The 13,202-nt window shown below is 38.4% G+C and overlaps 1 protein-coding gene across 2 annotated transcripts in view; it reads left to right on the top strand.

The window, feature by feature from the left end:
• atp8b4 (ATPase phospholipid transporting 8B4) overlaps nt 1–13,202 on the top strand; it is a 42,255-nt gene that overhangs the window by 6,456 nt on the left and 22,597 nt on the right. For both annotated transcript variants that reach the window (XM_088921176.1, XM_088921175.1), the window contains exons 3-15: nt 1,894–2,007; nt 2,895–2,993; nt 3,890–3,951; nt 4,579–4,651; nt 5,458–5,528; nt 5,979–6,061; nt 6,681–6,839; nt 6,990–7,078; nt 7,728–7,924; nt 10,111–10,319; nt 10,594–10,637; nt 11,520–11,685; nt 12,252–12,440. In XM_088921176.1, the coding sequence (XP_088777302.1) occupies nt 1,894–2,007; nt 2,895–2,993; nt 3,890–3,951; nt 4,579–4,651; nt 5,458–5,528; nt 5,979–6,061; nt 6,681–6,839; nt 6,990–7,078; nt 7,728–7,924; nt 10,111–10,319; nt 10,594–10,637; nt 11,520–11,685; nt 12,252–12,440 (1,555 nt within the window). The remainder of the gene's footprint in view (nt 1–1,893; nt 2,008–2,894; nt 2,994–3,889; nt 3,952–4,578; nt 4,652–5,457; nt 5,529–5,978; nt 6,062–6,680; nt 6,840–6,989; nt 7,079–7,727; nt 7,925–10,110; nt 10,320–10,593; nt 10,638–11,519; nt 11,686–12,251; nt 12,441–13,202) is intronic.

Here is a 13,202-nt window from a genome sequence, read left to right on the forward strand (position 1 = left end):
AGCAGCTGTAATATTGTCTTTGTAATATGGTGCTGAGAACTGTACATAATACTCTAAACGAGGTCTTAAATTTCAAAATGATGCATAATCATTTTTTAAAACTTAATATTTTATTCAAAAATGTAATACTCAAACTGAAGACTTCTAGAGGTAAGATAAGTTACAGTAAATGTCAGCAAAAACTAAAGAAAGCTGAAACATGTTGATTGCCCATGAGCTCAATATTTGGAGCACCTTTGTCAGCAGTTATAGCTGTAAGTCTCTACAAGCTCTGCACACTGGTTTGGAGCAGTTCTTGCTCATTTTTTATTGCAGATTTGCTCCAGCTCTCTCAGTTTTCTTGCTGATTGCTTAATGACAGCAATTTAAGGCTTTCCACAGATCCTGCAAAATCTCAAGGGCATCAACTTTCTTATTCTTAAGCCACTCCATTGTACCTTTGCCTTGTGCTTTGTATTATTATCCCGCTGAAAGGTGATTTTTTGTTTCAGTTTTAGGGGCAGAGGACCAAATTAGAAGTCCCCTAGTATATGCCTATACATTGCTCCATCCATTTTTCCTTCAATCCTTCCAAGCATTCCAGTCCCTGCTGGGGAGAAGCATCCCCAATAGCATGATATTGCCACCACCATGGCACACAGTATTGACTGGTCGAAGCACTGTTTTTATATTAGGTCAGACATAATGCTTTTGCAGTTATACCAGGAAGACTAATTTTGTCTTGTCTGACCACAGACCTTTTACCGTATGTTTGTAATATCACTTAAGTGATTTGTTGAAAACTACAAACATGTGAGATCTGGGATGCGTTTTCCACTATTTCAAAGATGTCGTTGGCCTTACAGTGACACCCTCACCTTCTTACTCCTTGCCCAGCTGTTCAGTTTAGAGGGACGGACTGTATACAGATTTCTTGATGATTGAGTAGACTGTGTTCATAGGGGTATTCAGAGACTTCAATACTTTTTTGTGCCTTTTGCCTGATTGGGGCTTTTCAATGACTTTATCGCTGACTGGTTTTGAAAGCTCCTTAGTTGCGTGGTTGAATCTTTGTTTAGAATTTAGTACATGACCAAGGAATGTCACAGGGACAGGTGAATTTATTCAGAATTAATGAAAACTAATATCAATGCCTGCAGACAGAGGCCACTTGAAAAAAAGTCAGTGATGATTTGTGTGACCTGTAAAATGAATTCACAGAAGGTGCACAAAATTACCTTATGTTTTCCATAATAAAGGCATTAAAGCAACATAATACATTAATTTATATTATAACTACTGTATATATCCTATCTGTTCTGTTTGCATTTTGTCTTTGCATGTGATTCCCCACATAACCAAATCCAGCTGCTGGCTGTTTGTAAGCTCAGCAGCAGTAGTAAGAGTGTGCAATCTTTTTCACTTTTAATGTTGGTTTTGAGAAAGTCATGATCTTCAACCTTTTGTGGTGCAACAGTCACTGAAAAATAGGCCACTGGGTTGATCTACTGTCCTTCCTGGAAAAGTATTTCTTGATTTTGGCTTCCATTTCTAGGTCATCATGTTTCACTTGGCCCCCAGTTCCCTTTTGTTCTTATTACCCGCAAACCACAAATGCCCTTGTGTGCATGTTGTAGAAATTTTTAGAAAAGGGCTTCTTATTAATAAATAATGTGAAACCAAGGATCTTTAACATTTAAATGATTCACCTAAGAATTGGCACTCACTGTCAGAACTCTTACATGGATTTTGCAGAAGCTGAAGAAGTATACTTGGTTTTCTGGAGAGCTTTATTTCTGAAGCTGTTAGTGTAGCAGTACATGTAAAGAGTTTGGCACTAAGAGTTTGTATTTGTATCTCATCTTCAAGTCTGCACTAAATAAATCTTTTTTTGTCAATGTTTTTTCCATCCAGGAAAATCGCATCAAAACATCAAAATACAACATCCTAACCTTTCTGCCCATAAATCTATTCGAGCAGTTCCAGAGAGTGGCCAATGCATATTTCTTATTCCTGCTTTTATTACAGGTAAGATGTTTTGTGAAACCATCATTTGAAAGTAGTGTACAAGTTCCTTATGTAATCCTAAAATATTTTCCTTTTGCCCTTTTATTCAAACAACACTATCAAGCAGATCCAATTATTTTATTGCCTTAGAAAATGGCACATGAGTACAGTCAGATTTAATTTGCAATATTAACTGTATTTCATCTCTTTTTGGTGAGATGTACCTAAAGCTGCTTAGAATTCCTTGCATTACATATCTATTAGAGTCTCCCAATCGAAGCCATTTGATTGTAGACTTGCTTTTCGATGTACACGCTGGAAACCACTGCCTGCGGATCTGAAGAAATCAATTCTCCTCCTTCTTTTCTTTTAAAGACAACCTCTGGTTTTCTATCCAGACTTCTCATTTTCTTAATGAGATGAGAGGGACACAGTCGTGTGCTTTCAACCAGAGACGTAATTTTTTTCCCCCTTAATGTGTTGCAAAATCAGCAGTGTTTTCCTTGCCTTTCTTATTATTCGTGGTGTCAGATCCTGAGCCGGTGTTAGCACTAATTGTCCTCAAGAGGTATCTCTTTTTTTATTTCAGAATATGGGTTTTCCTCTGCTGCAGAGCTTTTTATCTGCAGAGCTCTGCACTAGTGACTAGAACGCTGATTACAGACTCAGCTTTCTGAAAGTATGTGTAGGTCAAACAATCATTCCTTTCCCCAGCGCTCATCCTGTGTGAGTGTTGTCCATGCCAGCTTAATAAATACAAAGTACCAAGTCTAGAAGTGGTTGGTCTCTTCCTCTCCTTTAATTACTTTTGTGCACTAATTATATTAACTGGGATGAGGAGCTGTTTCATTGTGTTTATGTGGTTTTGATTTAACCCCTGGGTTGTCTCCACTCCTTATTTTTTGTAGCTAATTCCTCAAATCTCCTCTCTGTCCTGGTTCACCACCATCGTGCCTCTGGTTCTGGTTTTGACAATCACAGCTGTAAAAGATGCCACTGATGACTATGTGAGTAAGAGGTGACTTACCTGTATGAAGAGACAGATTTCTGTGGGTAACGTCAGCGACTGTATTTTTTTCTCATGCTGCTACTTCATCAGATGGCTTATAAATAATGTAGCAACCTTTAGCAGTGTTGAAACAATACACACTGTCAATCGTTCTTGTTACCAGCCCAGTGAGGTGATTGGAAGTTTTTGTCTATTCACGAGATTCGGCAGTCAATATTCTGGAACCCAGCCTTCTCATTAATGAGTCTTCGGTTTTGGTAAACTGCAGAACGTGACATATATATTTTTAAAATCTTAAGCTGCCATGTGGTCAGAATCTACAGGTTGAATTCAGAATCCCATCAAATGACATCTCCTTTTTTAAAAAAACAGCTGTAAATTGGATCAGATGTAGTTTGCAATCTGCGTTGTTCTTTTTTGTCCTTGAGTAATATAAATGCAAATCTTGTCTAGTGTTAGAAAATGGATAGAGCATAATCAGTTTCAAGCCATGAATTTTAAACTTTCCCATTCTAATCTCATGTTGCAGTACGTTAATGTATTTTGCATAAAGACTGAAAATATTTCTTTCTGTTTAAATAAAAATAATGTTGTTAGTATGGCAGGAGCTACTATAGATCTGATGAGATACAAGTCTGTGAATTCAGGAAAATATTTTGTTCAGACGTAATATGAAAAATATAGAATTCAAAGGTACTGGCTGAGGGAGGAAATGGGAGGAAACCCAACCAGATATCAGGTCTGTTCAGGTCTTGGCAACAGCGATACTGTATGTAAAACCAAACCTGTTTCAGGAATTTTTATCTTGTCCATGAACCTGTGTAGATTTCACTTATTATACGTCTAACAAACATCTGGTTATTCTAATTCTGTTTCCTTTTGTAACTCTTGTAGTTCCGCCATAAAAGTGATAAACAGGTCAACAATCGGCAGTCTCAGGTGCTCATCAGGGGCAAGTGAGTACGAATTGTGTTTTTGGCTGCTGTCCTGTGGAGGCTCATAAAACTTCCAGCGCTGTCATACTGCTTCACTGAGTTACTCACCACTTTCTAATGGGTTTATAATGTACAACAATATTAACTTAATTGTGTCATTGCCTTGGAGAACATCGGGAGCCATATGATGATAATGATGATGATAATAATAAACACATGCTCCTCAAACCTTGATAAATTGAGTGAACAATCTGACCACGTTTTTATATGGGTTTTTTTACGTTTTGTAATAAAATATTTTGAGTATTGTCTATGTTACATAGCATTGTATAATGTCATGCAAAACCATTTACAGGATGCACAAGAAAAAACACCAACAGTCAAATGAAACTTCACACATCTGAACAAAGTTCAGAAATCTGAAATACCATGCTCCATACATATGAAATACCACAGGATAATAGAGTGGCAAAGTCAGTTTTTGCCAATATTCAGTCCCTACAGAAAAAACAGGGCAGGAGAGTAAACTTACTGGCCTCAGGATAAAGAAACAATAATGTGTTTGGAGTGTTGTTTGAAAGACTTGAGACAAGGGCATTGGCTGACACTGCCAGGGTATGTTTTAATTTTATTTTCCTTTTCTTTTAGGCTGCAGAATGAAAAATGGATGAATGTGCGTGTGGGAGACATCATCAAACTGGAGAACAACCAGTTTGTAGCTGTGAGTACTGCTCACTCTCACCAGCCAGAGAGGCAGCAAACTTCAATGCGTTGTGTCCATGATGTTGCAAAGGGCCAGAATTCATCCTGTCACAGTCACAGGATTTGGAAAGGGGCTTTTCCCTTTTCATTTGGTGAAGTAATCTGCCCTTGTTCTGTTCCTTAGTTCTGAATAGAGATGATAAGACAAAAAGGAATGTCCATAAAGTCATGTGTGTGAGGGAGAAACCGTTCTGCTTCTCATTTCAGAGTGAGCTTAGGACTGAAAATCGAAACAACTCCTTTACACTGAGTCATGGGGGTGGGGTTGGTGAGAAACAGTGTCCAGCTGCATTGTTAAAGTGAATTTCCTGAAACCTCTCAAGAAACAGCTAGATGAAGTCCTTGAATCACTAAGTCACTAGTGACTTCGCTTTAGCATGCTGGGCTGATGGCCTCCTCTTCTTTATCACTTTTTTTACGAGTGCACATCATTTTGAGAGAAGCCTTTCTGTAAAGGGCTTTTAGAAACGTACCAGGGCGATCCAATAGGCACCATGCAATCAAGTGTTCGCCATGTCTGTGCCTCAGTATAACTAAATGTGTTAAATTAAATTAGCTAAAAAATGTGTTATTCTTCAGTTCAGAAGGTGCATGAATAATCACAGGCAAAACAAAAGTTTCAGTGCGGTATTTTTAGTTTAATTTAGGAAAACACCAGTTATTTTCATTGGACATTCTCATTAATAAGCAGTCTAGAACAGACACAATATGCCTTAAATGTGAAGTTGCACTTGTAATGTTCTTATTTTCTGTTACCTGCTTTAGGCTGACCTGCTCCTCTTGTCCAGTAGTGAACCATATGGGCTCTGTTACATTGAAACAGCAGAGCTGGATGGGTAAGGCCATTGGAACATGTCTTTGTAGTCTACAGATATTCTAGGGTTTGCATTTTGGTTTGTGTAATGGCTACTAATGCATGCTGGATCATAGTCACAGTTTTAACTGTATTGTCATTTTTGATTTTTATTATTCACATTGTTAGGTTAAGAGAATGTTGAAGTTGCAGCTTTCTCCTGTGCAACAATCAGGAGGGGAGATCTTTAGTATATTTCTTAACACTCATTTGGGAAGCTGAGCATGACTCATTTTTCACTCTCCTTTAAAAAAACAAATTTTCAGTGTTTCAGTGGTTGAGGTTAATAAAAAGTATTTTAAGTCAGTGACTGCTTCAGCTTGCTGGCCATGTTAAATTAAATTGTTTTTGTTTGCATCTTTTGTAGCCTGTTCTAGTGTTGAATCAAGCCTAGGTCATAATTGCATATTCCTGGTTTGTTTTCTTTAAATAGGGAAACTAACTTAAAGGTGCGTCAGGCATTAACGGTGACTTCAGACCTTGGTGCTGATATAAGCAAGTTGGCTGCCTTCGATGGTACGTTCTCCCATTGTATCTTCATAGAAACCTCTGTTAATGTTTTTTTGCAACACATAATAAATGAGGTATTCTTTCTTCATACCTTAATTGGTAATTATACAGCATTATGGAAAACCAAAAGAAACTACAGCATATTAGATCAGATCTCTTCATCAGCAGTGTGTATTCTGCCGTAAAACCTTCTCAGTTTAATGTAAAATGTAGAGCAGATGGCTTCATAATTAGTGGATTTTACATGTTTGATGCTACATTATAAAGGGTAAACTTAGTGTTGCTTTCTAGGCACAGAATTAATTTAAGTTTTTATGAGAAAAATGTTAAAAAAACAACCTTTTATTTTTTTTCAACTGTTTGCAAAAGTACTATACAGTTCTCATCTTCAAAATTTCATTACTGCAAGTACAAAAAAAGATGGCACAGTTATCAAGGAAATTAATTATTTTGTATTTATTAGAATAGTAAATGCTTTAAAAATGTTTAAAAAATCAAAACATGCAGTATAGTATAATGCTTTGTTTTGGCTTGTAATGAATGAACTGTGCGTCAGAATAAGATGAATGCATTGTGCTACAGTTAAAATTGCTTTTGGCTTCAGTAGTCTAATTGTGTTCTTCAGGTGAAGTTGTCTGTGAGCCTCCAAATAACAAGCTGGACAGATTCATAGGGACACTCTTCTGGAAAGATAATAAGTATTCTCTCGACAACGAGAAGATGCTGCTCAGGGGCTGTGTGCTCAGAAACACTGAGTGGTGTTTCGGAATGGTCATTTTTGCAGGTATTGATTCATTTCTCTGGCATTGCATTACTTGTGCTTTCACAGTGTGGAGTGCATTTTAGAATACCTCTGTCAGGACCAGAAGCACATAAATAACAATTAATGGAAATAAATTGTGTTCAATTGCCTTGTAAATGCTTTTCTCTTCAGGGCCTCAAACTAAACTGATGCAGAACAGTGGGAAGACAAAATTTAAAAGGACCAGCATCGACAGGCTGATGAACACTCTAGTTTTATGGGTAAGTTTGCTGGTTCTCAGTTGCACCCCTCCTTGCAATTATTATCCAGGTTCTCAATTCTCATGCTTTATTTAACTAATTGGCCAGCTCATGGACATCCGTGTGGCCAAAGTGTTCTTTTTTAATTTAAGAATAGACAGTTATTGTTGTTAAACCCAATGTTGGAATTAAACCCAATGTTGGAATCGACAGCTGTGTTCCTGCAATTACACACAGGGAAGAATGTGGACATGTAGACTCCTTACCTACCTGAACCACATGTCTTTTAAGACACCAGAGGCTTCAGCCCCGTAATGGATGTTCAATGCTGCCTGCAGTTCCTCATCAAATGGCACCACAAACCTGCAAGTGTCCTGGAGGACATAGGCAGCTCCTGGTCACTGGTCTAATCCCACTCTGCCCTCAGTAGCGGTCAGGCAATAGTGTGCCACCTCCTGTAGAGTCCTGATCACGGTTGGCTAGTGCCACGACCCAGCCTTGGACCTGTGATCACAGAGGTCAGCTGCACCTTTACTGGCTGAGCTGCTCTGTGTTTCTACTCAAGAGGATGAAGAAAATGTTTGAAGGTCTCAGTGATGCTTTCAAGCATTGTGCTGCACTCACAAAACAGCTGAATTATAATAACTGACAGTTCCTCTGTATTTTTCAGATTTTTGGTTTTCTTACATGCATGGGAGTAATCCTTGCCATTGGGAATTCGATCTGGGAACACAAAGTCGGCAGTAACTTCAGAATGTATCTGCCTTGGAATGAAGTACTGAATGATGCTGTGTTCTCTGGCTTCCTAACATTCTGGTCATACGTAATTATTCTCAACACTGTGGTCCCCATATCTCTCTATGTAAGGTAAGAGAGGATGTTAATGGTATATATAAAAAGGAGCATTTTAAAATTTTAAGTTTATTTAAACACAGATGAATCACATTAGACTCTGAAGTCTTTTTTTCCCAAGGGGACATTTCATTTAAGTTTCGTTTTACCATTCTTCATATACTGCACTGTATTTTTGCATTTGTGCTATATATTCTACTGTTCTGTGCTGGGAGAATGAGGAGCCTTTGATCTTCTGATGCCCTGCAAACTCCACAGTGCCTTAAAGAAGACTAAGTGCTGATTGGAGGAGCACTGGGGCTCTGTGTGATGTCACTGTGATGTCACTGCTCCACCAATTGCATGCCCTCACTTGGGCAATGTGACCTACAGTAGGCTTGAAATGGCAGCTGCTGAGTTAGTTAACCAGCCTGCATTCTGAGCGACTGTACTTGCTTGTTGAGTCACTTGGAAGCCCCCAGACCGTTCCAGTCTCATTGGATTTTCTGCCAACATACTGGTACGATTTGTGTAACACATCATAACTGATGGCTTGTCTATTTCTTTCCTTAAAAAAATCAAGTCACATTTTCTAAAGCAGATTACAAGCATTCAGTGTGATTGATCATGAAAGAACTAAGGTATTCTTGAAACTACACTATCTTGTGGACAGTTGTATTATTGCTGTTTTCTGTCTCTATGCTGTTTTATATCTATATTTAATGATCTCAACCTTTGTCCATCTGTTAACCTCTGTTAATTCATTTTAATGGCAGTATCCTTACTGAAAGCTTACCTTGGTAAATTTACTAGAGAATTTGTGCCCATCTCCAAATCTCCAGATGTGCTTATCTGGTGGCTCCTGTGAATACCATGTCTAGTCTTCATGATGCCTTAAAAACGTAGTGTATCGTAGTACTCCATTGGCTGTACCTGTCAGCCCTATAGTCCCTATAGGAATGGAAGAACATTTTTTTCAGTATTTATTTTGGCATTTAAATCATATTTTTGTATATGTATACAACCATACAGACCAGTCTCTTGTGTATCTCATGCTCTCTTCAGTTTTGGTTTATTAATTCACAACACTTGTCCTTGAAGGCATATCTTACGGAAAACAAAAGGATTGGTTTGACTCCAGGAATCAATAAACTACAGTAATGCCACTTAAGAAAGCAGACGTTTTGGTTTGGCTCTCACAGTCAGTTTTCATTGATAGAGTGTTAGTTGCAATTTGTGTTTGGCTTGTATTCTGTGTGGATCAGTTCTCTTCAGTGATTGTAGGACAAGCAGAGATAATCCTGTCTGTCACTCTGGCTGGTCACTGAGCTCCTACCACTCTCCTAGAGCCAAATCTTCGTTGTTGCCCATTGCTGTCTTTGTCAGCAACACTGTATGCCCAAATGCAACATATGCCTTATGTATAACTTTGTAAAGCAGTTCACTGTGTTGTATATATGGAGATTCTGGCATCTGACATGGGCTAGTTCTACTGTTTGATACAGAGATGTAGACACTGTATTTTATCTTTGAATTATTTTACATTTATGACTTATATGCCATATTCTCAACTTGCTTGTAAGAACAGTGACTTTCATGTTTTGACACACTGCAAGCTCCCTAGTGCCTTAAAGGAGACAAACATGATATCCTAAAATGCTCTTCAGTGGAGGCCTGAACAAGTGGAGGTGAATCCATCCATCCATTATAGAACCACTTCCTCTAGTTCCGGGTCACAGGGGAGCCAGAGCCTATCCCAGCAAGCAACAGGAGCAAGGCGGGATAGACCCTGGACTGGACCACAGTCCATAGCAGGTCAACAGACTTACTCAAACCAGGGCCAAATTTCCCAGAAGGCTATTAAACTATGAGTATGCCTCTGCACTGTGGGAGGAAACCAGAGCACCTGGAGGAAACCCACACGAATACAAGGAGAACAAACAAACTCCACACAGATTGCACCCCAAATTCAGAATTGAACCCAAGATTCCACCGCTATGAGGCAGCAATGCTGACCACTGCCCCACCGTGCCGCTCGGGTGAATCCTTAGTACATTATTATTAAATTATTATTAAAACCATAGATATCCTGGAATAGCACTCTTTTGTAAGGAATGAATGATAATGGTGCTGATTGTTCTGATACTGGCTCTGACAAGAAAGTGAGAGAAGACCTAAAAAAGACAGAACCAGAAAGTTGTTGTTTTTGGTGTTGTTTCCAGTGTGGAAGTGATTCGGCTGGGACACAGCTACTTTATTAACTGGGACCGGAGGCTGTACTACAGCAGGAGGGACACGCCGGCTGAGGCCCGGACCACCACACTGAACGAGGAGCTGGGCCAGATTGAGTACATCTTCTCAGACAAGACCGGGACGCTCACACAGAACATCATGGTATTCAACAAGTGCTCCATTAATGGGAAAACATACGGTAAGGAATGCGATCCTGCCTGTGGTCTTCACTGTTAAAATGCTCTTAATACAGAACAACATCAAAGTATCTAAGATGAAGTCACTTAAAAAAAACGTTTTTTCCCCTTTAATGGAAATGTACTCATGTCTTGTTAATGTGTATGGAATGACTTACTCTCTGTTGAATGCAATAATACTTTCAGCTTCAAGGAGAGTGTTTGGGACTCAGGAAAACATATCTAAGGATTTTACAGTCTAGTCTTCTCATTATCTTCCTTTTTTCTTACCTCAAGGTGACGTGTATGATGAGTTTGGCCACAAAGTAGAGATCACAGAGGTAGGAATGCATCCCCAAAACTCTTTTTAAAGAAAGATGATGCTAATACATTGTGCCAAATATCAGTAATGACTTCAGACATATTATGAAAAAAGATTGTTCTGTTAAAGCTTTTTAACAAACAAGTTCAAGACTGCTATCTCCGATGTAGGGAGCACTTTCAGCAGTTTAAGTAACCATCATTACCCCTGTCCAAGTATAGTACTGTATGTGCTTGAATTTCACTGACAGATTTATTCTTGCTTGTATTTCCTTCGTGAAGGCAAATGGCATAGGCTATATTTCTGTTTATGTATTATGATTGACTAGAAATAGGTCTGGGGATGTTTTGTTCCGCAAACACTTGCCAGAAACAAATAAAAAGAAAACAAAAAATAAATGAGAGTGAACCCGATCTGCGTCCTGCCAGTGGTACCAGACGTGGGTCCCTAAATCAATTCCACTGAGGAAAGAATTTAAAGAGATGTTGTACGAAACCTGAAGCATGAGGTTCGAGCTGCTGTCAGAATTGATTACTCTGTGACAAGAATACAATACTTCTTAAGCAACATACTGTATCATGAAGAAAAATTACCCCCTACATCAGGCCAGATAAAACCTGACTATAGATCTTCAGCTCCAGTTTTCTCTAGCTGGACTGAGTCTTAGTTTCATTGCAGATCACAGATAGCAACGCACCAATAAATAGAGGAGGCTTACTGTCTGGATGATTTTCTTTTTTGTGAAGTGGGGATATTTGGCATTTTACTGCCCTGCAGCTCCTGGTCACATGCCAACACAGATGACAGAGGGAGCTTCAATATTGTCAAACAATACTGAAACAAAATATATTGTCTATTTTTAATTTATAAATATTATGTCTCTTTTTTTTTCTTATTTTAGAAAACTCAGTCTGTGGACTTTTCCTTCAACCCACTGCGAGACAGGAAGTTCAAGTTTCATGATTCTAGCTTGATTGAAGCCATCAAGCTAGAAGATCCCACAGTGCACGAGTTCTTCAGACTGCTTGCCCTTTGTCACACGGTAATGCCTGAGGAGAAAAATGAAGGTAAAGTATTAAGCAATAACTGTGCTGAAAATACTGTTATCGTCTCTCAGGGAGCCAGTACGGTGCATTCCTAGGGCAGTTCAACAGAATTATGATCATATTACATGCTGAGAGTACATTATTTTTATAATTATTTTAATATCTTTTGAACAGTGCAAATCTACTTTCTTCGCAGACTGCTACCAAATAGATCAACAGTACTGGGAAGCATAGAATGTTATTTGCATAATACTGATGTTCCAGCCTTGTATCAACAAAGCAATAATCATTTCAAACTAATGCCTGTCTCTGTGGGATATTGTCTGACTTTGAATGCCATATCTGCATTTGCATTTTAATTTATGAAGCAGTGCAGAAAAAAATTATTGAATGTTTACAGATGTTGAACCCAATAATGCCAAAATCTGTCAATGCCACATGCTTTTTGGTGTAATTATTTAGAACAGGTTTGAAAGCACATTTTCTGTAGCCTGTAAAATTAATGTGCACATGAGTCTGTTGTGCAGCACTCAGTCTGCTGTAGCGCTTGTGGACTAATAAAAATTCTATTCAATTTGTTCTTGCAGGGGAGCTCATGTATCAAGCACAGTCACCAGATGAAGGAGCTTTGGTCACAGCAGCTAGGAATTTGGGATTTGTCTTTCGGGCAAGAACCCCTGAAACTATTACAGTTTATGAAATGGGAAAGCCTGTGACTTACCAGCTCCTTGCCATCCTGGACTTCAATAACATCAGGAAAAGAATGAGTGTGATAGGTAACAGATGCTTAGTGATTATTCCAAACCAATTTTGGAAGGATTGTCCTTTTTATTTAATTTTATATGTCTTGATGATTCACTTAATTTTTTAATCGTCACTCATATCTAGTACAAAGGCTACATCTATGAATGTAGATAGATGTTTATTAATAATAATGTATGTTATATGTTATATAATGTATAACAAATATGTTGCAGTTTAATTAAAGTACAGAATGATTAAGGTTACTTAAAGGGAGCTGCAGTCCCAAGTTCTCAAACCGGTTATTAAATCTTGGTAACAAAACACATTAATTGACAGAATATTAAAAAATTACAAATTAAGTACAAAATCATGAACTTCTGTGAAAGTACTGTAGGTCTCCATGTTGTCACAAAGCTCTGGTCTTGCCGGAGAGAGTGAGAGTTTGCAAGATCTGTGACGTGATATGGCCCTTTCTGCTCACTAGTCACCGTGGTGACTAATGTAATGCGATGCACAAGCGAATTAAGTACAGCTTGTGCAGCAGATATTTCACCCCAGAACTTTTCCAGTGTGATCTGCATGAAAGATTGAATAAGAAAATTCTATTTATCACCAGAAAGGTCTTGAAGTCAGGAGCAAAATTTCTATTGGATTAAAAGAGATGTATTCACAAGCCTGCTTGTTTACAATGTAATAGGGCAGCTTTACCTCCCTGGAGTTTTTTTTGCCTCATTTGAATCACAGACTATGGTGCTGAGGACACCTGGAAATTGTCTATTTTGTGGTATAAAAAG

This window comes from Atractosteus spatula, chromosome 7, assembly GCF_055471065.1.
Source record: "Atractosteus spatula isolate fAtrSpa1 chromosome 7, fAtrSpa1.hap1, whole genome shotgun sequence".
NCBI lineage: Eukaryota > Metazoa > Chordata > Actinopteri > Semionotiformes > Lepisosteidae > Atractosteus > Atractosteus spatula.